The 26029-nt window shown below is 56.3% G+C and overlaps 1 protein-coding gene across 1 annotated transcript in view; it reads right to left on the bottom strand.

Annotated features, from left to right (window-relative positions):
- Window positions 1–26029, bottom strand: part of ACOT7 (acyl-CoA thioesterase 7) — a 92950-nt gene that overhangs the window by 40208 nt on the left and 26713 nt on the right. Inside the window, exons 4-6 of the mRNA XM_061187152.1 lie at window positions 22313–22404; window positions 16943–17057; window positions 9461–9547 (exon numbers count right to left, since the gene is read on the bottom strand). Coding sequence (XP_061043135.1) covers window positions 9461–9547; window positions 16943–17057; window positions 22313–22404 — 294 coding nt within the window. The remainder of the gene's footprint in view (window positions 1–9460; window positions 9548–16942; window positions 17058–22312; window positions 22405–26029) is intronic.

Below are 26029 nucleotides of genomic sequence, written 5' to 3'. Positions count from 1 at the left end.
CGGGTGACGAGGCTGAGGAGGAATCCCAGCACTGAGGGACAGGAGGCCTGCTCCACAAGGAGAGGAGCTGCAGACGGGCCTCACCTGGACCATCTCCGCCCACCTCCGTTATCTCCACCTCCCGGGGACCACGGTGGGGTCAGTGGGAAGTGACAGCAAGGTAGATTTTAGGGCTCACTACACGGAAAAACTTTCTGGGGGAAAAACTTAGACTTGTGCAGAACTCAAGTGTTTGGCCTTCTACAGGCAGGGCTCCCGGCCACCCGCTTTGCGTGCGGGTAGCACGGGGTCAGCGCTGGAAGCAGAAACCTGTGCCCGCGGCTCCCGGCGGCCCCGAGTCTGTTCTCACAAACGCGACGGAGAAGCGTGAAGCATAACCGGGCCCTCTGGGGTCCTGTGTGCAGAGTGGACTCTGGCGGCTACTTAGCGGGAAGGGAACTGATCTCGTAAAACCGAGATTACAGGCACCTCGGAGACATTGCGAGCTCGGTTCCAGACCCCTGCAATACAGGGAATTTAGAAATAGAGTTGGTCAGGGCTTCCCTGGTGGCGCAGTGGTTGAGAATCTGCCTGCCAATGCAGGGGACACGGGTTCGAGCCCTGGTCTGGGAAGATCCCACATGCCGCGGAGCAACTGGGCCCGTGAGCCACAACTACTGAGCCTGCGCGTCTGGAGCTGGTGCTCCGCAACAAGAGAGGCCGCGACAGTGAGAGGCCCGCGCACTGCGATGAAGAGTGGCCCCCGCTTGCCCCAACTGGAGAAAGCCCTGGCACAGAAACGAAGACCCAACACAGCCATAAATAAATAAATTAATTAATTAATTTTAAAAAAAAAATTAAAATGCATGTAGTTTAAAAAAAAAAAAAAAGAGTTTGTCAAACGAATTTTTTGGTTTCCCAGTGCATATAAAAGTTATGTTTATACTACACTGTAGTCTATTAAGTGTGCAATAGCATTATGTCTAAAAAAGCAATGTACATACCTTAAATAAAAAGAATGTATTGCTAAACAATGCTAACCATCATCTGGGCTTTCAGTGAGTTGTAATCTTTTGCAACAGCAACTGTTGCAACCAAACTCACTGATCACGGATCACCATAACAAATAGAAGAATAATGAAAAAATTTGAAATATTCCAAGAATTACCAAAATGTGACACGGAGACATGAAGGGAGCAAATCCTGCTGGAAACTGGGTGCTGGACAGAGTTGCTCAATGCAGAGCTGCCACAAGCCTTCAATTTGTTAAAAAAAAAAAAAAAAAATCTGTGAAGCGCAATAAAGTGAAGCTCAATAAAACAAGGTCTGCCTGTATAATAAAATGTTGATTACGAGCCCTCTTTCCTCTTCCCGGTGAGGAACAACCCTGGACCCATCGCTGCATGGGTCTGGGCTGAGACATTCTTGTTCTCTGTTGCTAAGGGAAAATGGCCCTTGCAGAAAACAGACAATAAAATCCACATAATCTCATCCCGTTATGACATTTGTAAAGAAAGACTGTTATCACAAAATACCCTTATCTATGATTGTAGACACAAGACATTACCATCAATGTGTCCACTGAGAAAAGTAAATTTTGTTTAAAAACAAAAACAACCAGAAACCCAGCTGCCTGGTTTGCAACTGCCCTTCCTCTAACTTTGCCCAGCCAGGCCCCCTGTCCTGCCAGAGGGAGCCACCAGCCCTCTTTGACACTGGAAGTCACCTTCTCCCCTTCACTTTTTTACGCTTTAATTAAAAATATCAAGTATCCGAGTTTTCTCAAAAATGCCTCTTTCCAGGTTCCCACTGAAAAACCTCATCAATTCCTTCCCATTTAGATACGACAGGTGCCGCTGACGATGGGGAAAGGACTTTGGCAAATTAGTCTGTCGTGAGCTGCTCTTATTACCCGAGATTCGCCATTTAAAAGATGACAACAAAACTGTAGGATTTGCTGCCCTTGGATACTGCGTTCATTTCAGGAATTATGGGAAGGAAAAAAAGTAAGACTTGCTTGGCCACTAACATGCCAGATAAACATCGGGTACAAGAGATATTTTGGAATCTAACACCCAACTGCTTACAGGTTTGCTTTTGTTTTTGTTTTTAAAGTACTGACAACATGTTGACTGGCTTGAAAATAGAGGCTGAATTTTCTTTTCCCGGCCTGTCTGGCTGACTGGGTCACGCCTGCTGCAAACCCAAAGCAGCCGTCGGCAGCTCGGAGCCCGGCGCCACCGACTGCGCTGTGGGGGGCGATTCGTGATGCCCCCATTTCTATATTTAATCCCAGCTGAAGGAGTGTAGGTGCCAGCCTCCTATATTAAGAAAACGATAGTAAGTTCATCTTATTTTAACTAGCCCACCGTTTGGAAAGTACAGCGGGAGTTATTCTAAGAGCCAGTTAGGCAACAGCCTCCCGAGACTGTCTGGCTTCTCCCCCTTCAGGTTCCAAATGTACTTGCAGGTCTCTGGGAACCGGGACCAAGGGCAGAGGAATATTAATTAAGGTAGCTAATAAAGGTTGTTTTTGGAAATTAATGCACAGTGAGTGAAGACGATTGGTTTCTAATGACAAATGTCAACGGTGGGATCTGGTGGAGGCCTCAGGCACAGCTGGATGCGGCTCCCCCCGCCCCGGGGCAGCGCAGGCCCAGGGAGCCGGGGGAAGGGCTGCCCGGCCATGAGGCCACGTCTTACTTCTGTGTCAGGGAACTGGAGAAGGTCACAATTAAGTTTGCTTACTGCTGTTTGAGAATCAATGCCTTCCCTGTTTTGAACAGGCAACAGGGGAAGTAGGGCACGCGTGTTCCTGCCCCAAATGGCATGGAGAAGAGGGAAAGGTGGCAGTGGTTACGCACGAGCCCCTCCCAGTGGGACGTGGTGGCCTCGCCGGAGTCCACACGAGGCAAGGTCACGCCTTTGACGGCCCATAACCACTCTGGAGGGTGTCAGTTTCCTCCCAGGAGTCCAGGCTGCAGGCAGGGGTGAAGGCTAACACGGAAGAATTCATGCTCCTGACGTTGAACAGGAAAGACACCGTTAGGGGACATCTGCCTTGTGTGCCCCTAATGATCGCAACCAAAGGGGAAGCAAAAGCTGATTAACGGGGCACCAAAACCCCAGGCACCGGTCCATTCGTAGGGAAGGACGTGCGCAGGCTGTAGAGCTGACTGGGTTTCTCAAGCGAGATGCTTTGCAGTTCAGGAAGGAGAGGGATCGGGAACCACACATGTCCCCAGCTGCTCAAGGGACCAGCGCGGGCAAGAGGAAACCAGTTCCGGGATGGGTGTCAGCAGGTCCTTTGAGCGGGGAGGCAGGAAGCTCACGGGCAGCTCACAGCGCCTGGGGTTTCAGGGCTGTAACCAGACCCCAGCTCCCGCCCTTCCGTCCAGATGGACAGCACGCTGCTCTCTGGAGCCTGGGCGGCAGAGAATGGTGTTTTCAGAAACAAGGATTCTTGCAAAGTGAGAACTGGAAGGAACGGGAGCCATCGCCTGACACAACTCAGCCTCACGATGAAGAAACGGGGGCCCAGACCGGCCTTCACGCCCTCACCTCTTGACCCCATGAGACCAGAAGCTCCTCAGAAGGAGGAAACACGCCTTCCTGGCATCCTTGCTTCCTCCCCGGCCACAGGTTTGACACCCACTCCAGCACGCAGCAGGGGCTCCAACGAAACGAGGTCACAGAGCTGGAGAGGAGCATCTGTGCCTCCTTCTGCATTTTTCCGTGAAATCGGTTCCTCTTCCAGGTGCAGAGGACCCCTTTTTCATAACCGCCCCACGAAACCCGAGCAGACACGAGCGTCTGTGCAAGGGTCGCACGCCTCGCCTCGTCTCGCCTCCCAGACCTCCTTCGCTTGGCCGGGGCTCCTCTCGGCCCGCGTGCCCCCTGCCACCCCGGGGCTGCCGTTTCTGCCTCCCCCTCTTCCTTCAGGTCCCGCGAGGTCCCCTGGCCTCGGGATCCTGGGGCAGCCGTGCGTGTCCCCTCGGTGGTTCGACGCTCGTGTGCAGGACGTGTTACAGGAGCAGTTCTGTCTCTGGACGTCTCAGGTGGGGCAGTGACTGCGTCCCTGAGCCCCACATGGGGCTGGCACACGGGAGGGGCTGCCGGACGCTCACCAAGTCAGGGGCCGTCATCACGCGTCCTCTGGGGGGCTGGGGGGCTGACCTGCTGTTGCCCCCGTCAGTTCTGGGGCCCCTCTGCCCACTCAGGGACCGTCTTCTCTCTCTCATCTTCACTCTCTCTGGCCCCTTCACTCAGCACGTGGCCCGTCTACACCGCAGGGAAGGGATCCGTCCAGGCCCAGGGAGCGAGCAGGCCGGGGTGGGGGCCGTTTTACACGGGGTGGTCAGGAAAGTCCTCTCCTTTTCTCCAGAGACGTGAAGACAGAGAGAGGTATCTGCGCAGCTGTTTGGGGACCACAACCCAGGCAGAGGGAAGGGCAGGTGCAAAGCCCGCAGGTGGAAGTGCCCCCGCCGCCCCCGCCGTGTCCCGGGAACCCGAGGAGCAGAGCCCGGGAGCTGACACGGTGGAGAGGGAGGCGTGTGGGTAGACAGGTCCCGGAGGCCTTGCGAGCGGAGAAGCGGCACGAACGGAAGGTTGGGCTTCTACTTGGAGTCAGACAGGAGCCACCGAGGGGGCTGAGCAGGCCCGGCTTGACCTGCCTTCGGCTCTGAGTGGACCCGTGAGGCTGCTGGGTTGCTCCTGGTCACGGAACTCGGACCAGGTGTGAGGCCATTTCCACGGTAACGCGCATGTCCTGGAGGTGACGGTGGAGGTGGCGAGAACTCAGGTTCTGATGTTTTGAACGTAGAGCCCGAAGGACTGGCTGACAGATGAGACAGAGAGCCTTGAAGAGAGACCGAGTCCCGGAGGACCGCAGGGATTCTGGCTCGACAACCAGAAGGGCGGCCTGGCCGCCACCACAGGGGGAGCAGAGGGGCTCCGTGCCTGACATCAAGTCGGAGAGGCCCGTCCCGAAGAAGCAGCTAGAGTCAGGAGCCACTGGCCTAGGCTGGCGTGAGACAGAGGAGTCCCGGGGGGAGGGAGTGCAGGGGCGAGGATGGGGCCCCGGGTACCCGACGCCAGGCAGGACAGGAAGGAAGGCAGAACAGCACAGGGACTGAAGGGGTGGCAGCGGGCGGAGGAAAGCAGGGGAGGGCGATCCTGGGCCTTGGGAAGGAGGTGGCAGGGTGGAGGGGAGCCGGATGTACTGTGAGGGCCAGACCCGCCCGCCGGCTTTGGCAACGGCAGGTCAGAAATGAGCTTGACGGGAGGCACGAGTTGGAGCCGGCTCCAGGGAGGACCTTGGAGCCGGCTCCAGGGAGGACCTTGAGAGGCACTGGACTCGGGGGACGGGAGGGATGGAGTGCAGACACCCCAGGGCGCCGAGCAGAAAGCGCCGGGGCTGGGGGTGGGGAGGGGGGGTCAGGCAGACGGACACGCGTCCCCTGCAGGAGCGTGGGCACCACAGGGCACTGTGAAGCACGGGGCAGAGCCTGCCCTACGAGTGGGCCCAACCCGGCAGCTCAGTCTGAGGACATGGGAGCCACGTGCCCAGTTGGATTTACGGCCTGTGATTCTAACAGAGAAAAGCTGCCAATGGCTCAGGACGTGGCCACCGGGCAGCGTCAACTCAAACAGTCTTTCCAAAAGATTTCTTTCATTCACTCAGTGGCCGTTCACCAAGCTCCTTCTCTGCAGAGCACCATGGGAGACCGGCAAGGGAGATGGGGACCTCCAGGAGACGAGTGCCTGAGAAAACCACAACCAGCACGGGGGGGCAGGACGAGAGAGGCCATGGCGTGGCGGCTGGCGAAGGGCGTGCAGCTGCCTGGGAGGGAGGGGCTCAGGGAGCACCAGGAGGGCGCGGGATTTGGGATGGGCAGGCAGACGGCGCCAGGTGGGAAGAACAGGGTGAACAAAGACACCGAGGCAGGAGAGCAAGAGGCACGTTGAGGGAAAGAAAGTCACAGGGTGAGCGCAGGGAGCCGTGAGCCGCGAGGCGGCAGGGGCCCACGGCTGAGAGCCACACACGCCGCGGGCAGAGCTGTGGTGCCCCCATCTCCGGGGTCTCCCCTCTCTGATCCGGCCCTCACGGCCAGATGGGACTTGGCAGAGCACAGCGGTCCCGGCTTTGGGGAGCACGCTTCCTTTCACATCCGGCCAGTTGTGGCAGCAACACTCCCCCTCGGGCTGGGAAACCCACGTGGAAACAGCCGACGGAGGGCCAGGCGAGGAGAGTCCCCCAGGAAAGAAATCAGAGCACAGGACATCTCAGGAACCAACACGGGAGAAGGGAACGCCATCTTCAAGAAGATGAATCAAAGGCGCAGACACAAAACCAACGCCCCCTTTTCATCAAATTATGAAAAAGTCATGTTTCATGATCCGAGTTAAAATTCACCGACACAAAACACACCTTAGAAAACAAACAGACCTGCAAGCAAAAACAATGAAAAGCGGTTTTTCTATTTCAGGCAAGCCTTTTTTATTATCATTCATTTTATGTGCTGCTACCTTACTGAATTTTTAATTATTTGAGTTATTTTTATCACTGAATCTCTTGGGTTCTCCAGGTATGTTACGGCACCATCTGCAAAGCCAGATAGCTTTACTTCTTTTCTGCCACTTCCTATGCCTTTATTTTTTTCCTCCTGTTTTACTGCAGTGGCTAAAATCCCCAAAACAACGTTAACTGGGGTCCCTTGCCTTACTCCTAACCTCAGGGGAAGATCCTCCGAGCTCCCCTCTGAGTAAGATGCTCACTTTAGGGCTTTTATCATGTCCGGGAAGTAAAATCAATTCCTAGTCCGGGTGTTTTTATCAAGGATGGGTGTCCGGGTGAGTTTATAAAAAGGTCTTGACTGTGGCAAGAACATAAACACCCCCGCAGATAGCTGCTGGGTCACCCCTTTCAGCCGGCCATGGGGGAGGGGACAGCGGAGGGGGAACGGCCTTTTCTGGGCTGAGATCCCAGAACTACCAAGAGGAGAAAGAGAGGACTGCACATGGATTCATGCATGACTCAGAAGGCAGAAGCCAAAAGCCCGGCCAGCGCTTCTGCACAGAGGCCCTGAAATTCAGAACCACGGAGAAGCAGCCAGCCCGCCTTCCCACACAGCAAAACGAGCGTCCTCTGCTCACTCCCTGCATCCTTTCTATCCCCTCGATGAATTATCGGAGGCTGTGTCCCTGCAGCCAGGAAAGGAGGGAAGACCCAGCGTCTGACAGGAGTCCTGGATTCCCTCTGTGATTTCCAACCCTTCCCACTACATCTCTCACCAGTTCGGCGTTGCCAAGATCTGTATTGTGTGTGTTCTTTTAAGTGGCAGGGTAGGAGCCAGTCCTCAAGATGAAGACTATCCAATGTGTGAAAATCACAGAAAATAGGACGGGAGGAGGTTTCCAAAGACCCATACGCAGTGCAGAATTACTGAATAAAAGCCAAATTAGCATCCATCTCAGTGCACCGTTTCCTCCTGCGATTGGCATCTACTGAATTACAGTTTACAGGAGACGTTCATTCAAATGGCTTAGACACCATTCTTGCCGACAGTATGCTCTCTATAGGAAAATACGATAAAATCACAGCCCTCAGTGTTTTCAGTACGGTATTTATTTTGCTCCTTCGCGCCTGGTGAGTTATGAGGCACTATAAGAAGTGATTAGGTTTCGTAAAATTATTAGGCATGGTTTTAAAATCATGAGCACAAAACCCCTACTAAAATAGGCACTAAATATTGTAAAGCCATTGTAAACACTTCTTTAACACACATTAAAAAACGCGTTTGTTTTAAATGCAGCCGCACAGGCTCCGTAAATGAGCACGATGTGCTGTAGGTTTCCAGGGGATTCCAACAATTCCCTCGCTTCCTGCATTTCACGGACGCCTCTCAGCATGTGAGGAAAGATCGGACTGAAGAGTATAAACTTTCTGCCAAGGAGACAGTGATGATGGAAATGCCACATTTAGTGAACTTCCAACATCTGGATGAAATAAGCAAAAATTCTAGCATAGAGTTTCACAAATTTCAGGTAGAGCGGAGCTCTATGAGGCTCAAAGACAGTTCTTAGCAGTTACAGAAGCCCGGCCTTTGGCTGGCAAGGGCTGGCGAAGAACAAGAAGGCTGGTAAGGCCACGGCTGCTCTCAGAGAAGAAAGATACCCTGATTGTCACAACATTCACGGGGCTGGAAAGCACCCTTTGTTGTAAAGTAGAGCTTCCCTTAGGTAGGACTAAGTTAATCATATCTAAGGGCATCACGAGCAGCATTTAGTTGAAAGAGGAAAATAATTATGAAATTGAAAAAAGAAATACACAGAAGAGGATTAGTTAAAAAAAGAAACAAACTTGAAAAATATATCTCAAATCAGGGCTCATTCTCTGATTCTGACAGGTCCAGGGCCCCTCATCCCAAGCTTTTCAACCCAAGCCTGACCTGTGCCTCTTGTTCACGGAACAAGCTTCTGCAAAGCACCTCTCTGGCTCTGTGTGAAACCCTGGAGCCAACACAAAGAATAAGACTGAACCCTGCTCCTGAGGCATCCCCTGGTAGAAGTATCAATGTAATCCTGCACAGAGTGGTACCACTGGAACTGGGTTTTGAAGGATGAATAGGAGTTTTCAAGAGTGGAGAAGAAAGGCGAACTTGGCATTCCAGGCCACTGGAAATGAAGAGTGCAGATGAACGGCATGTGCAAGTGCCAGTCATGCCTGGGGGACGATGAATTGCTCGGTACCCCCGGAGGAGCGGTGCCCAGACTCCACCACCCACACACCACCGACACAACTTCTGCTAACAGCTACACCACTTAGCAACATTTCCCCTTATGTTTTTCTTTAAACCGACTTGTTTTTTAAGGTTTACTTTGATCTCATCTGAGATGATAATCTCCATTAAATTATGGGTTTGATGTGCTACTTATATTTTCCCTAAATCACACAAAAAAATAACTACACACTGTTAAAGTAAAAAGTGTCCCTCTGTGAGCCTGCAGCTAAGTCCTCTTGTGTTCCAGCCATGGTTCCCAAGCTGGGAACTTCAAGGCCTGTATTGTCTGAGGTGGAATCTGATTAAAGGAAGAAACACATGCAAACGCCAGAGGCAAAAACGTGCTGAATTAAGCCCTCTTTCTTAGCGGGTCACACTGTCACTCCCTGGTGACTTCACTGTCCCCCAAAAGGCCCTGCCCTGACCCACGGGCAGCCACTAAACATCTCGTGGCCATGAGCTCCCAGGGCTGCGTGTGACCCTCCCTTAGGACAGTCACCCATCTGACTTTCATTCCCACTTTTGAAAACAGGCGCTGACAGTATTTCAGCAATTTATTATGCAACCTCTTAAAAGTTTAAATTTACACTTCATTAAACACAAGAGCCTAAACTGGGTCAGATGGCAGCATGGCCTCCTGGGGGGATTAACAAGGAACCAGGAGCAGGAAGGGGACAGCGAGAGTCACTGGTCCTTACCTCCGTGCACAAAGCCGTGCAGGGTGCAGTCGGAAGGCCCCACCAGGTGGATCAAGCTGGACTGGCTGTAGCTGACCGTGTTCGGCTCTGGAATCACAAAGGAGAGAGATTAGGCCACGGGACCGATCGATTCCCACGGCCAAAGGGCCCAGCAGTGGCGACAGTGCCCTGATGTTCGCGTGGTCCCCGAAGGCTTCCCACTGCCATCACCTTAGGTGGGATTTCTCTAAGGAAAACTGTGGTCTCAAGACGCTCCAGTCCATGAGGGGGGAAGGCTTTCAAGGATTAATTAGCCACTCTGCTAGTGGGTCATGACACTACTCCCTGGGGACACCAGTGTCCCCAGCGAGGCCCTGCCCTGACTCCCGAGCAGCCAGTGAACACCTCCTGCCTATAAGCCCCCAGGGTTGGTATGACCCTCGGTTAGGAGACAGTCACCCATCTGACTTTCATTCTCAAGTTTGTAAACAGGCACTGACAATATTTTAGTAATTTATTATGCAACTTCTCAAAAGTTTAAATTTCGACTTCATTAGACACAACGGTAGGTGGAGACTCGGAACTGGACAGAGACGCCACAGACGTGCATCCCTAGACCTCACCCTGGGACTCCTGCCAGCCCTCAGTCCCGACCCGGCCCCGGAGACACAGCACCAAAAGGTGTGCTGGCCTTTCCTCCAGTGTTCCCCATTCATCTTCCCAGAGCACCAAGTCTCTGGGGGCATCCCTCACCCACGCAGCACTGCTGCTGCTGAAATATCTGTAAGAGGCTACACTTCAAAAAAAAGATGAGATAAAGTCCCGTCTCCAGAAATCGATACTATCCCTCGACACAGACTCTTCCAACGGGGTGGGTAACACCAACGCAGGGTCTTCTGAGCAGACCCCACTGCTGTGCCTGCTTCCACCTTCCCAAAGCCTTCCGGGAGGGATGACGCCCATTTGTTTCCTGCCCGGACAGCTGGTGTGCCCCTTCCTGCCCCAGCAAGACCAAGCTGCCGAGGAAGCCAGCCTGCGGGGCCCCCGAACAGCTGGGACACCCTGCAGGTGAAGAAAGGTCCTTCCTGTGTTTGGCGGTAGACAGAAAAGTCTGTGCATGAAGTAACGCTGCTCAGGACCCAGGAGGGGCGCCCACCCAGAGGTCGGGGCCTGGGTCTCTTAAGCATCGACAGTTGCCTCCGAGACTTTTTCTGATGCTCCCCCACGTGGGATCTCAGACTGTGTGGTTGCCTGAAGGGGTCACGAAGCAGGAAAAACTGGAGTTCCGGTGAGCTGGGGCCTTAAGGATTGACTTCCAAACTCAAGATATTTTCTATTTGTTCTCAAGCCTCACGGCTTAGAGAGATTTAGACTCAAGTTTCGAGCTCGTGTGTGAAGTGCCATCTGCTCTGAGAGGTCCCTACGGGAAGGCCTCAAGCATCTTGGGATGCTCCCAGCCGGAAGGGCCCTCGGCTGTGTCAGAGGCAACGAAGTGGCTCCAGCCTGGGGTGCGGGGTGGGACGGGGGGAGGGGTCTCTCATTATTATCCACAGTCAGTTCCCACCTCCGGGGGTTCTGGCGACAGGCCTGCTCCCTCTCCGCCTGCTTCCCTGGCTCGGTGTGACTGGCAGAGGCGGGCGCCAGCCACCACGGGAGGTCCCAGCTCCTGCCTCGGGTGAAGCCTCACGCCGGGGACGTCGGAAGCAGCAGCCTGTCGCGGCGTCAGGAGCTGGTGGTCGGCAGCCGAGTGGAGGACTCCCTCCCGAGAGGCCACGGTCTGAGGACTCCGCCATCCAGCCCACCCACCTGCACGTGGGCCCCGCGGGAGCAGGTGCGCAAGGGTGCTATCTAAAACCAGCCAACAGATGACACGGACGACTCCACAGGCTCTGGGAGGGGAGCTCCAGGGTCCCCTCGCATCCCCGGGGGCTTCGGTCAGTGCAGACGACCGGAGGGAGGAGATGCTTCCTCTCGCAGCTGCCTCCCAGGCCCCGGGGCGGCCCGAATGGCCTGGATCATCTGAGACCACGCTGGGCCTCGGGTAATGTCACCAGACACGCTGCATGGGATGAGAAGGGAGGCCCTGAGAAGGCGTCCAGAACTCTGCCCTGCCCGGTTCCTAATTTCACTCCAAGTGGAGAAGACGCACCCGAAACCCTCCTTGTGCTCAGGAAGCGCGGGTAACAGCCCCAGCAGGTCAGGGTGCACCCAGGGCCACGCCTACTGTGGCCTCGGGGCTTCAGATGGCTGGACCCGGCCTGGGGAGGCTGGGTGGAGGGGCACAGCCCAAGGGCCACAGAAGATGCCAGCGAAGTCCCTCTGCCACCACAGCCATCAGAGAAACACTCTAGGCCAGCTCTGCCAGCCCACGACACCCCTGATCTCCAAGGACTGTCTCCCTTGGGCCTCTCTCTTCAAAGAACAAAAAGGCCCCGAGAGCCACGGGGTGCCCTACTATGCTTTCTTTGCTTTGGGTCCCACTCATAAAAGACATCAAAGTAGCTATTTTACAGCATGAATGGAAATGAAAAGCCTCAAGTTTGGCCTGCTCTCAGGAACTGCTTTGACCAGCTAAGAGGTTTGCGTGTGCACAATGACAAAAGAATTTTTTAAAATTTCAAGCAATGGAAACAGCATACAAAAATCTTTGTCATGTCAACTATCTACTTATTCAAATGACAAGCCACTTGAAATGACTATAACAACCTAGTCAAAGAGATGCCCCCACTGTTCTGCAGTCATGTTTAAAATATCAATTAAGCTGTGTCTAATGATTTAGTGTTCTTGGAACTGGCACTGATGAGCTTTTAACGAGGGAAAACACCAAAATTCTGATGGGAAAAAAAAAAATACACCCACACACCCAACACCCAAGTCCTCCTTCCCTGGGCCGTGGCCCGTAACTCATGGGGCTCTGCAGGGTGGGACCGTGTCTGTGGGTTCACAGCCCCTGGATCAGGCACTTCCTGTCCTCAGTGGCCTTTCCCCCGTTCCTCACGTCCTGTTTCTTAGGGGAACTAAAGGCAAATGTGAAGAGGATCTTCGAAGTTCAAGGTCAAGGCACAGACATCTGGGGATTATCCGTGATCGCTGCCAGTGCTGCCTTAACAAATAGATGGTGGGGCTGGACAGGATTCCGGGTCGCTGTCCTTGAGGGTGAGGTGTACCACGTGTGACCAGAAGGCAGGACCGGGCAGCCCCTCTCCTCGCCCTCCCCCGTGCACGGCTGGACCGCGTTTCCCAGCCTCCGCTGCACGGCTGCTCTCCTGACACAGGAGAGTGAGTGGAAGTGCTGCATCCAGGCCCAAGGCATCAAAACGCCCGAGAGGTGAGCCTCCCTGCTCTTTCCCCTCCCGAGGTGCCCCGAGAGCCACCTGATCAAAGGTGCGGGGCTACGAGACCAAAGGGCCTGAATCCCGAGTCCCCACCTCCTGGAGGAGATCCCCCGATTAGGAGTTTACAGGAAATAAACCTCTACTGAGTTAGGAGCTAGGATTTTAGAGCGTAAGCAGCTACAATGACCTTGACTAATGCAGTGCCTAATCTTTGAGCCTGCGATTTCAAAATGAGGTCCAGAACCTGAGTTAGGTCCCCAGGGCAGCCAGAGACGAGCACAGAACTCCCACTTCCGTGCTTGCAGCCGAGGACCCTGAGGCACAGAAGGGCTAAGTCCCCACGGAGCAGAGCTGGGACCCAAGCCCAGAGGTCCGGCTCCAGACCCTGTATTCCTCCTCCTGCCTCCCCCTTCCCCCCCCAGGTCAAGTGCTGCTGGGAGCGGGGTGACGGGGCCTGGCCAGACCCTGGGGAGAAGGCTCTCCCACCCAGCGCAAGCCCCTAACAGGTACCAAGCACTCTTAGGGGCGGCTCAGGGCTGATCAGCCTGCAGGGGTGGCCGGGCACTGGCTGACCTCAGGGAGGCAGGGTCCAGGGCCTGAGCAGGAATGAGGGGCGGGTGTGACTCACCAAGACCCCGGCCGTCCCGGTAGTGGGGACCAGACTTAGAGGTGAACACTGCTTCAAACACAAAGGCCGGGGAAGAGGCAGGGCTGATTTTTTAAGATTTATTTATTTATTTTATTTACTTTTGGCTGCGTCGGGTCTTAGTTGCAGCACGCAGGGTCTTCGTTGAGGCACGCGGGATCTTTCGTTGTGACGCGCGGGCTCTTTGTTGTGGTACGCGGGCTTCTCTCTAGTTGTGACGTGCGGGTTTTCTCTTCTCTAGTTGACGGCACGCGGGTCCAAGAGCGCGTGGGCTCTGTAGTTTATGGGACACGGGCCCTAGCTGAGGCGCGCGAGCTCAGTAGTTGTGGCGTGTGGGCTTAGTTACCCCATGGCATGTCGGATCTTAGTTCCCTGATCAGGGATCAAACCTGTGTCCCCTGCATTGGAGGGCGGATTCTTTACCACTGGACCACCAGGGAAGTCCCAGGGCTGATTTTGCCATAAACCCAACAGCTCCCAGAAAGAATGGTGGGTCACGTGGCCAAATAGTCCCTACACAGTTAAAGCTGGACAACTAATCGCCATGGGTTGAAGAATTCAAGGTAATTGTATTCTGTCTCATCAGATGCAGAAAACAATAAGAAAAACTGGGCCTCTAAAGAACTCCCAGACTCTCTGAAAAGACACCTGAGAGAGGAGGTCGGCCCCTTGTGGGGATTGCTAGGCAACAGCCACAGAGGCTGAAATGTGACTCTGGTTTCAAAAGTAACAGAGAGCGGCAGGTCCAGAGGGCCTTGCAGGCGCAGGGGGTGGCAACTCTCGGGCCAAGCCTGCCTCATCAGGGCGGGGCGGGGGTTCTCCCAGGAAAGGGGAGAGTGTTAGAAGACCCCAGTGACAAGCGCACACTGCAATATTCAGAAAGACCAGAGAGTGGATATGTGACTTCCTTAAGAAGTGGTTAAAAGCCAGTCCCTATTGCTGAGACAGATGCGTTTTTATTAGGGCCAGAAAAGGAAAAAATAAAAGCTTGTAAAAATCTATCAAGAAATCTTGAGATTTAGAATGCCACTTTCCATTAATATCATTAGAGAATAACAGATCCTGAAAAATATTATGGATCAGATCTACAATCAGAGGACGGCAAACAGAAAATTATCTCATGAGTGAAGGAACTTAAACTGACTGAAAACCCTGAGTAATCTTAGTTCCCCAGACAGTCAAAGGAGTAAACCAGGATGAACCTCATGGCTCTCAAAGCCCGAGACTGAGCCTTCGGCCCCGGCCTCCATCCAGCACTGGCCAGTAACCGCCCAAGGATGGGTGGGTCCAGCCCCCAGATGCCAGCCAGCGCCTCTTCCGAGCTCCCCTCTTTGCTGCTTTTGGGCTGACACTGTCTCTACCCTTCTGTCTCTTACAAGGACACTGCTCATTGGATTTGGGGCCCGCCCCATGTTTGTGGGTAACACAGGATGACCTCATCTTGAGGTCCTTAACTTGACTCCACCTGCAAAGGCCCCTTCTGCGAATAAGGTCACAGTCACAGGGCCCAGGGACTGGGCGTGGACCTGTCTTCCAGGGTGGGGAGCGCTGCCTTTGGGCCCGCTCCAGCCTCTCTCCCAGGAACACCCCCGGCACCGAGTCTGTGCCTTTCCCGAGAGCTCTCGGCTCCCCTGCGTCCCTCTGCAGTCCTCCGTGCCTTTGCCTGACCTGCCTCCTGAAAGCAGAGGCTGGGCCTGAGGTCGCTGCCTGATGGTGGCATGTGCCCCAGGGCCTGGATACACTTGAGTCATCACAAGAGCCCGAAGGCCTGTGGATTACCATCTATTTACATTTTATTGTTAAAAGATACAACTTTATCAGGTTTCATCAAAACAGCAACATTCTATTTATACCTATAGGTTTTTCTTTTTTCCTTTTTTTTTTTTTTTTTTTTTTTTTTTTTTTTTGGTGTTTGTTGAAAAGGCAGAACAGTGGACTTCCCTGGTGGTGCAGTGGTTAAGAATCCGCCTGCCAATGCAGGGGACATGGGTTCGAGCCCTGGTCCAGGAAGATCCCACATGCTACGGAGCAACTAAGCCCGTGCACCACAACTACTGAGCCTGTGCTCTAGAGCCCACGAGCCACAACTACTGAGCCCATGTGCCACAATTACTGAAGCCCGCACGCCTAGAGCCCGTGCTCCACAACAAGAGAAGCCACCGCGATGAGAAGCCCGCGCACCATGACAAAGAGTAGCCCCCGCTCGCCGCAACTAAAGAAAGCCCACGTGCATCAGCGAAGACCCAATGCAGCCAAAAATAAATAACTAAAATAAATAAAAGAGCAGAACAGTAAATACACCAACCTACAGTGCCCTGGCCTTCACTGTGGGCAGGTGAGGGTGGAACTCAGGAAGGAGACCGCAAACTGCAGACCCCTACACAAACTGCACAGACACTGCCAGAGGAGTCAAGTGCACACCCGATAAACGACAGAATTCGAAACCCAGAAAGCCCTGTCCGAGTCTGCGCGCCTGCGAGGTGTTCACCAGTCCCAGCCCCCCTACGCCCACCCTGATGCCAAAGGTGGGCCGCAGCCAGGAAGGCAGGCGGGCGGGCAGGCGGAGTTCCTCCAGCCCCTGCGCTAGAGCTCACCGCGCTCCTCAGTAGCGGTGAGGGGGCAGCGCCCGGGGCACGCGGAGCAGCACCAAGAGGGGAAAGGGATGCCCGGGGCCGGTCCTCAGACGGCAGTCCAGGACCAGATCAGGAACCCCAGCACCCGCGTGCAGGGCCCCTGAGGAGTCGCTCTGGAGCCCAGCATGGGACGTGGACACTCATCCCAGGAGCCCGGCCAACCGGAGAGGCTGAGGGCACGCAGCCCGCCCTCCACACGGTAGGCCGTGCTCACTGTGTGCGCACAGGAGGGCGATGTGCGTCACCAGGCCCCGAGGCCCCGAGGCCCCCAGGCCCAGCCCTGAACTGTCAGGGACTCGGGAACCCTGCCTCACCTGTTTGGACTGTGGAGGCGCGTCTTGTTAAAGCCGGCAGCCCGGACTTACAGGCACAAGGATGAAGGCTGGAAGGGAGCAGCCCCGCGAGGAGCCGGGCCTGGCAGAGCCCTCGGGCCCCCGCGGCCAGCCGGGCGCTCAGAGTCCGTCTAACGTGAGGCCGCGTCTGGGCGGCGGGCGGGGAACAACCATGTGGGAAACGCTGCTGCCATTTTGGCTTTTTCATGAGCTGGAAACCCCGTCCAGAACACACTCTCGGGCGAACTTGGGGGACAAATTCTCCGTGGCCGAGCGTGCGTCCCTCTGCCTGGGCAGCGGGGCCTCTCCCCACGGGGGCCTCCAGGTCAGCGCTCTACGGGAGCCGACGCACCGAGGCCTGCGGGGTTGTCCCCCCATCCCCGTGGTCGGCTGTGCGACTGGGAAGGGGCTTGCAAGGTGCAGGGCCAAGGGGACAGCGCCCCCGGGACCCCAGGGCCTGTCCCGGGAGACAGTGCCAGGGGACGCACCGGCCCAGGAAGAGGACGCTCGTGAAGTGGCCGCGCTGCCTCGGCCCCAGCCCACGCCCCAGCCCCTACCTGGGTTCAGGACGGGCTGGACGATGTCCCCGTTCCGCCATGTGGTCTCCATGCGCTCCAGCTTCCGGGCCTCGTAGCGCTTGCGGCCCTCCTCCTCCTGCTCCTGCCGGGAGTACTGCGGGGGGCACGGGAGAGGGTCAGGTCCTGCCCCCAGGCTCGGCTCCTGTGTGCGCTGCCTTTCTGTGACTGCAACTATCTATTCCTTTTCTGATAGTATATGTTTAATATAAATAACGAAAACACAGAGAAGGGGAAAACATCATGTATTCTTCCCCCTGCAAGAGTGCCTGGGTCAAATGTTTGCGTTACGTCCTCCCTAGAATTATTTTCATGCCCGTGTATAATAACAGGCTCTGCCGTGCTGTATGTGAAGTTCAAAGTCATGGTATTTCCTCCTCTCACTGTACCCTCCTACCATAATTTATGTGATGGATCCATCATATCTGAGCCTTTAGTTTGCTCCCAATTTTTCACCATTAAAACAATATCAGGGACTTCCCTGGTGGCACAGTCGTTAAGAATCCGCCTGCCAATGCAGGGGACACGGGTTCGAGCCCTGGTCTGGGAAGATCCCACATGCCGCAGAGCAACTAAGCTTGTGCGCCACAACTACTGAGCCTGCGCGCCGCAACTACTGAGCCTGCGCGCTGCAACTACTGAAGCCCATGCGCCTAGAGCCCGTGCTCCGCAACAAGAGAAACCACCGCAATGAGAAGCCTGCGCACCGCAATGAAGAGTAGTCCCCGCTCGCCGCAACTAGAGAAAGCCCGTGCGCAGCAACGAAGACCCAATGCAGCCAAAAATAAATACATAAATAAATGTATATATAAAAAAAAAAATCATACTGACAATCTCAGCCACTTACCATGTTATACCTACCCCATTCCTTCCTGGGATTCTTTCCTGGACATAGAACTACAGAGTCAGGGAGCCCCAGGAAGGCTGCACCCCCTCTCCCACAAACAGGGAGAGGAGGGAACAGGTCCCCGTGTGCCCCTGACACTGGACAGCCTCACTCTGCTGACTCCTGGCCAGCTGACACCCGCCAAAGCTAAAACAGCCCCCCTGAAGCTTTCCTGATGGATCACGGGGGTTCTGACCCAAGAAGTTAAAAATAAGGGTGACAATCAAGGTTGGCACAATGGAGAATGTTGGGCCCTCTGGTGCCCACCGTCCCGGGGCCCAGTGTAGGGAACACCCCCTACCCTGGGATCCATCAGACAGGCCTGGGGTCCACAGGCCCCCTGACCAGCCTCACCCTCCCTGCTGACCCCTGCCCGGCCGCTCTCCTTCTGATGGGCTCTGACTGCTGCCCTTCCATCCACTCTACCTGCATCTCCCGCTGAGCCTGCAGAATAGCCGCCAGGCTCAGGGCCCTGTGTGCTCCTCTCTGCCCCCTGCAATTTCAGACCTTCTTCCAAAAGCCGCTTTTAAACATCTTGCTTTTCCTGCTCGTGGCTCTGCTCCAAAACTGCCCAGGTCTGAACACATTCCATGGCTTAATTACCATTATCTTGGGCTTGCGACCCCGTCTCTAAAGGAGGCTGTGAAAGGAGCTGAGTGGTTTGTTCAAAAGAAACAAAGCATGGTGAGTATTCAAGTCGCCGTGGACAATTAACTTCTTCCTCCATAAACAGATGGTTCCCCCACATCCCACAACGCAGAGCAATGCCTCTAAGAGTAGAGTTTGTGCTGTGCCTTTCTTGTAAAACTCAAGGATGTCTTACGTGTCCTCAAGAAATGCCTTTTTAAGAGATTTTTTAAAAAATGAGCCAACCTCCCCAGTCTAATAAATCCTCATGTCCAGCACACGCCTCAGACCTCTGCAGTCACACGGGGACCGATGAGGGTCCCGGTCCTGACACGGGCGACGAGGACCAAGAAAACGCAGCCTGTTCACAAACAAACGCCTCCTGCTGGCTTTACATCTGGGGACAACATCACGAGAACATCCTGATGACGGGCTGGCACCCAACTCTCACCCCCAAGGACTCATCAAACTCAGCTGTTTTGAAACAGGAGACAGCTCAGCTCAAACGTCCAAGGCAACAGTCAGTGCGAGCCTTTTAACTCAAGCTCATGTTTAGACACCGGTAAAAACCAGTGTCCACTCTCCAATGGCCCCCAGCCTCTCGCGGGCCACAGCTGTCCCCAGCCACCGCAGGGGTCTCTTTTTCCATCACAGGGCCACTGAGGTCGCTGTTCCCTGGGGGAAGAGGTGGAGCAAAGTGACAAAGTCCTCACTGAGTGACACTGCAGGGGGGAGGTGGGCTTCCCCCGGGGAGACGCACACATGTGGTCGGTCCACACACGCACATGTATGTGTGACAGCGGGTGTGTGTGTGTGTGTGTGATGCATGTTCTGTGTGTGAGATATCTATGTACGTGTACGTGTGAGATATACGTATGATCAACCTGTGTGTAATATATGTGCATGTGTGAGACGTGTGTAAGATACACACGTAGACAGAGAGACGTATGTGTTCTTAATAAATGACTGCTACCTGTGAAGGGTCGGCAGGAGTATGCTGGCAGGACATAAGGAAGTCTGATGGTCGAGCTAGCAGCACCTGAGCGTAAACGCCCACGAGAGCCAGACCCGAGCTTTCCAGGACCAACGCGTGAGGACTCGGCTGGGCCGTGCCAATGAAAAGAGCAGAATGAAACATTTCAAATGAAATGATGAAACGAAAACAGTTCAAATCAACTGAAGGCTTATACGTGGGCCTAGCATGTGTGGGGGGAAGAAAGCGCAAATAAACATTAGCAATGGCTGCAGCTGGGAGCCGTGTGGCTTCTCCCATCTGGAGCTCTCTCTGCACCCGGTGGGACGCTTCCAACACTCCCCTCTAACACGGGCAGAGTGGATATTTATGTCTTATCAAACTCGGCTAAACAAAGGGAATGGGAACTACCGGGGTCTCCGCCAGGAGGTGGGAGGGAGGGCAGGGGATGAGAGGGGTGATGCAGAGAGCTGCCCTGTCCCTGCAGGGACCCCGGAGACTGACGCTGCCCACCCCCCCCTCCTCATTCCCCCCCCGCCGGCTAAAAACCCACCGGCTCTCAGCACACGGGCCCCTGAGGAGCCAGAAGGAAACAAAAGCTAATGTGTTTGGCCCAGGAATCTTCCTTCAGCAGCCACCCCTTAAGATCCACCATGTGATGCTGAAACCAGAGATACGGCCTGCTAGAGATTTCTCAACTGTGTAGCGTCTGAAAACTAAATCAGTTAAATAATGTGCCTGAGTATTTACATGAGATGTGGCTAATTTAACACCAAGCGCTTAGTGGGAAAGATGAAAGCGGGGGTTAGCACGCTTGTAATCTCTAAAGGGAACCGTCACTGCGCCTCAGACTCACACCTGCTTCTTGGGTTTGAAAACCCCTCAGTTAGTGCTGCTTGAAAATGATGCAATTTCCATCTTGCCAGCAGCAGAGAGGAGAGCAGCTCCAGGAAGAATGGGGGCGGGGTGGGGGGGGGAACACAGAGAGACAGAGACAGAGAGAGAGCTGGAGAGAGAGAGAGAGAGAGAGACAGAGGGCTGGACGGAAGGCCAGTGTTCTGGGTTGAACAGCATCCTGTCAAAATTCCTGTCCACGTGGGACCTGTGCATGTGACCTTTCTGAGAACTAGCGTCTGTGCAGGTGTAATTAGTTAAGACACGTGCACACGCACACACACAGACACACACACACACACAGACACACACGGGAAGACAGCCAGATGACAACAGAAGCAGAGGTTGGAGTGATGCAGCCACAAGCCAAGGAATGCCTGCAGCCCCCAGGAGCTGGAAGAGGCAGGAAGGATCCCCCTCCAGAGCCTCCAGTGGGAGCCCAGCCCTGCCCATGCCTTGATTTTGGACTTCTGGCCTCAGAACTGGGAGAGAATGAACTCGGTTGTTTAAGCTCCCCAGACTGTCACAGCAGCCCCAGGAAACTCAAACAGGTGGGAAGTGTGGGAACCATCCGGCTCACACCCTGGCCCTGAGCGCCCCTCTCTCCTCACACGTGGAGGGACAGGTGGCACCGATGGTGGCCTGGTGCTCCTGGCACTACCGCCCTGCCCTCAGGGTACCAAACCCTGGACCACCAACCCGATGCAGACCAAGGTCTAAGCACACTTCCTGTTCCGCATGGAGAGAGCTCCTGCTACCAAGATTCTTTTTTAAAGTCTAGACTAAACGGCAGCTGGAGCCCAGCAGCTGGTCGCCCCCCAGGAAACGCCCCACCGGAGCCTTGACTGCGTCCACGGAGGCCCAGGCAGGGTCCCAGGTCAGACGTGAGCTGGCACAGGGAGAGGGCAGGGAACGCCCCCGGGCTGACATCTGCAGCAGCTCAAGGAGCAAGCCCCCCATCGCCCCAAGTGACCCAGGCCCACAGGAAGGTACGCAGGGCGGAGACGGGGTGGGGAGGGCTTGCAGTGGGGGGGAGGGGACAGGGGCCGTTCCTCCGTGTGCTCTATACCAGGGGTCCCCACCCCCCTGTTAGGAGCCAGGCCGCGCAGCAGGAGGTGAGCGGCGGGTGAGCGAGCGAAGCTTCATCAGCCGCTCCCCGTCGCTCACGTTACCGCCTGAGCCATCCATCCATCCCCCCGTCCATGGAAAAACTGTCTACCATGAAAACGGTCCCTGGTGCCAAAAAGGCTGGGGACCTTTTACTGCTCTATCCAGTTCCTAACTGTCTGGTTCCCAGTTTTATTATTCTTAAAAGTTTCTTCTACAGACATCTCGACCACAGAAAAATGCTCCCTGAGGGCAGACACTGCTCAGCCAGGCCCCGGCCCTCCGAGAACAGCCCGCCCTCACAGGGGTTAGAGCAGAGCACCAGGCCTCCGGGGAGAGCCGCTCAGGTGTGTCCTCGGGACATCCAGGGCCAGGGGAGCCACACGAAGAGGAGTGGGGTGCCGTTAGGGAAGGAGCTAAATCCCTCTATCAGCCCAATGTGCCCCCTCCAAACGCCTGCCCCCCGAGCCTGCCTGCAGCGGGGCCCCCGGGAGTGAACATGGCCAAGTCTCTTCACCCAGAGATGCCTCTGTCCACAGCAAAACCAAAATGAGAGAAACCAAGGCAGGAAGCAGATGCGGAAGGGGGAGAGAGCGGGGCTGAAGCAGAGACGTCCCAGCCTGTGCCCCCAGGACTGGACGCCCGGCACAGCCCCGTCACCCGCCTTCCCTCCGGCCAGGCTCCTCCGGGAGGGGTGTCCGCGGGGCCCAGGCCAGCCCCCACTGGCATTCCCAGCATGAAGGATCCCAGGAGGGACGCCCCTTCCCATGGCGCCTCCTACTGCGGCCCAGCCCCACCCGATGCTGCTCTCCTAGGACCCGGGCCCCTGCCGCCCACCCGGGAGAAGTGGGAGGGGCCTCCTTACCACCACCGGAGGCACCTCCAGGACCTTGTCCACGTTCTTCAGCGACAGGGGCACGTACCACAGGGTGGCCTTATTGGTCAGCTTTTTGGTACCTTCAGAGAAGACAAACACGTGAGTGATGGCTGGGAGCCGGCAGGGCGCCGGGCACAGGGCAGGCAGGGCCTATGCCACCTCTGGCCCCCACCCCCAAGGCCTTCTTCAGCCGCGAGGTGCATGTATGGGCACAGACCGGGGAGAGGCGTGGCCCCCCAACACCAGCATGCTGCCCCCGCCCTGAGGCTGCTGGAAAGACTGCAGGCCACGCGGTCTAAGCCTGGGGGGCCTGGGCCTGTCAGCTTTCTAGCACTTTCTAACTCGGAAGGCCCGCATCTGGAGGGCACCGACTCCAGGCAGGCCTCCCGGGAGCCTCCGGAGCGAGAGGGAGGGAAGGGCTGTGGGGAGGGGCAGACTGGCCACCAAGAGGAGCTCCGGCGGGACAGGAAGCAGCTCATGGGCCTGAGGGGGAGGGGTGGTGGAGGCAGAGCCCACCCGGGCAGCGGGGCCACAGCCCAGAGCACAGCCTGGGGTCGGCTCATCACAGCTCCCGCCCCCCGCGGCCCCCCCTTCCCCAGGGCCACCTCCTTCCAGGTGGGAGGCGCCACACCAGACACTTCTGCTGCTGGTGACTCAGCGCTGCAATGCAGAAGCTTCCATGTGGGGGCTGAGAGAGGGCGGTGGGCTGCTGGCTTCTGCTCTGGGCTGAAGGAAACAGAACCTTCTTTGGGGCGCTGAGCCCAGCCTCAGGGCAGAGTGGTGCCGTCAGGGCGGGAAGCCTGTCTGGGCTGAAAACCATGGGCCAAAAGAGCCTGGAGATCACTTGGTCCACACCCCTCACTTGTACAGGAGGAGCGTGAAGCCCAGAGAGGTCAAGGGGATTGCCTAGGCTCACACAGCAACTCGACGCCATTCTGAGTACAGACCCGGACCTCCCAGGTCCCAGTAATTTCAGAGAAGTGTTTGCAAGGATGCTTTTTAAAAGTTGCCTCTTCGACATGGACGATTCCCAATGTAGCGGAGAACAGGAGAACTGCAGGACAGAGAGAGGAAGTGGAGAAGCAAGGAGCAGCCCGGGGTGGGGGAGGGCTTGCCGTAAAGTCCCCCTCAGTAACTCACTTCCTACCAGTTCCTTCTGACCTGCCTTCCCAAGGCGAACCTGGGGCTTCAGTTTCCTCCCCTTAAACGTAGCCCCAAGGACCAAGCCAAGCCCTGGCGGGTCAATTAGAAAGAGGGTGAGGCCCCTGGCGCCCAGGCCTGCTCCTCATGCCAGGATCTCCGCCGCTCCGCCCGGGCTCCACGGCACCACCAGGACCACAGGCAAATAACACGGAAAAATATCTTCACTGCACTTTGACTGAGAGTGAATCTGACAACCTGCTTTGGGGAATAAAGATTTCCTGTTTGACTCAGCTAGAGCCAGCCTGACAAGCTGGTTTCCATGGAAACCCCAAGTGGCCCTCCTCCAGACCCAAATGAACACCGTGGAGCAAATGAGGCAAAACACGCTAATTGTACTTTATCATTTAATAAAACCATCAAAAGACAAGTGCAGCGCTAAAAACATCTATTCTGAAATCTTGAGAGCTCCCAGCTATTTTCTGGAGTGATTCGCAGCAATCACATCCCAGTTAGCTTAATATTTTGACAGTTGCCGGAGATGAATGAGCAAAGGTTTGCTGGTTGTCTGCCTGGGCGCATGCTCGCCCGGCTGCCTCACGACAGGCGGCAAGGCCCCGAGCGAGGGGGATGCACAGAACGGGGGCCCTGCCCTCTGGGGTCTCGAAACACGGAGACGGCACACGAACAGCTTCAGGGTTCAGCCTGGTTGCCTGTTTGTCCACCCAGCCCGGTCTCCCCACCTGTCCGAGTCCACCCGCCCACCCGGCCCGTGTTCACAGAGCACCTGCTGGGCGGCCCTGCCCCGGGCGCTGGGACTGCCCCGGACCAGGCGGCTACATGGTCTGCCCTCGTAGGGCTCCCATCCTCGTGGACACACAGGCAGAGATGCATCAAGACAGGAAGGCCTCGAGACACGGGGTCCCAGAGTAAAAGAGACTCACACAGATCCAAACATGGAAAGACGGAGAGAGTTTGAGAGATGCACAGACACGGTGCTGAGACCCACAGAGGGCATCCGGATGTGAGAGTAAGGGAGGGGGCGCCCGGCCCTTCAGCAGGGGCTCCAGGGCAAGGCAGGCAAGGTGACTGAGACATGTAGAGAAGGCACAGCCCCAGGGCTCCAGGTCTCGCTGTCCCCATCCTGTGATCCGGCCCTGGGGTCTTCCCGGGGCCTCGGGCCTCCCCCGTCTCGAAAGGCTGGGCAGTGCTGGCCGGTCCCCTCCTCCTCTGAGCTCGGTCCCTCTCACATGCACAACGCCCGGCCCGCTGTCCCGGGAGGCTGTGCCCCTCACGGTCACTTCTCTCCTTCTCGGGGCGGCTCAGGCTCTGTGTGTCCATCCTTCAGGGTCAGGGCGGCTGGGGACACTGGCGGGTGGAGAGCATCCTGACTGCGGGGCGGGGGCTGTCATCTCGCTACCACAGCTCTGGGCAAGCACTGCCTGCCTCCTGCCCACTCCTGCCCCCAGAGGGGGGATCCCGCAGAAAGTGGGCTGGAGCACGTCCTTGTAGACAAGGCCCCCTGCCCGCTTCCCCTCAGCGCAGAGGCCCAAATCTTCCTGACTCATCCACTCCTTCATTCATTCACTCATCAGTGACTGAGTCCGTGGCTGTCATGAGCCAACGGGAGAGCACGGCCATTTCCCCTCTTGTGTCAGGAGCAGGGAGGCTCAACCCCCAGCACAGCCCAGGAGAGCAGGGCTGGGTCACGTGGAGGGGGGATGTGGGGGGGAGGGGAGGGGCCCGCCCCGCACTGGGCCTCCTCCCAGTGGGCTGCCAGCCCCAATGTGGGAAGTCAGGGCCAGAGGACCCCTTTCTGTGCCACAGCCCGAGACCAGCATCCAAGGTCCCTTCGATGCCAGAGCTGCCTGCCAAATACCGGGCTCAGGCCACAGACGCAGAACATGGGGCACAAGCCCGCTGACCGCTCCCCACCACCCCCAACCCCAGGCCGTGGCTCGGCTAAATCGTTCACTGTGCAGTGGCTGGGCCTGCTGCGGTCACCGCAATGCTCCAGATGAATAACTGAGCTCCTGGCCCGTGTCGGGGAGAAGCCTGGAGCCCCTTAAAGATCTCTGAGCACAGAGCTCTGCAGGCAGCCACGGCCGAGGAGAGGGCATCAGGAGGAGGCACAAGGACCCAGGCAGCTCCTCCCTCTAGAACGAGAACGGACTCTCTTCTGGGTGAGACAGTGGGTGGCCTGGGATGAGGCAGCGGGCAGTGCGGGGCCCAAGGGGCCTGCCTGCCTCATCAGCATCTTCGTTATAAAAAGCAGCGACTGTGAACCGAAGCCACACTCCCCTGCAGTGCCCAGTGGGAGGGTGAGAAGGGGTTTCCATGGCTACCACTCCGAGGAAGAGAATATTCAGATCAAAGCAGAGTCAAAGGTTCGCCCAGGGAGCACCAGCCTAGGCCTGGCTTGCGGGGCCCAGGGGAGCAGAGCAGAAGCCAGGGCAGCGTCTTCCAAGGGGCAGCAGCTCCACCGTGCAGGGAAGGGCAAGGCGGGGGCTGGGGAGACGGCAGGGGGGCCGGAGGGCGGCATGTGCCCTCCCAGCCCGCTCCCAC

This window comes from Eubalaena glacialis, chromosome 3, assembly GCF_028564815.1.
Source record: "Eubalaena glacialis isolate mEubGla1 chromosome 3, mEubGla1.1.hap2.+ XY, whole genome shotgun sequence".
NCBI classification, from domain to species: domain Eukaryota; kingdom Metazoa; phylum Chordata; class Mammalia; order Artiodactyla; family Balaenidae; genus Eubalaena; species Eubalaena glacialis.
This window is presented reverse-complemented; position numbering and strand designations above follow the sequence as displayed.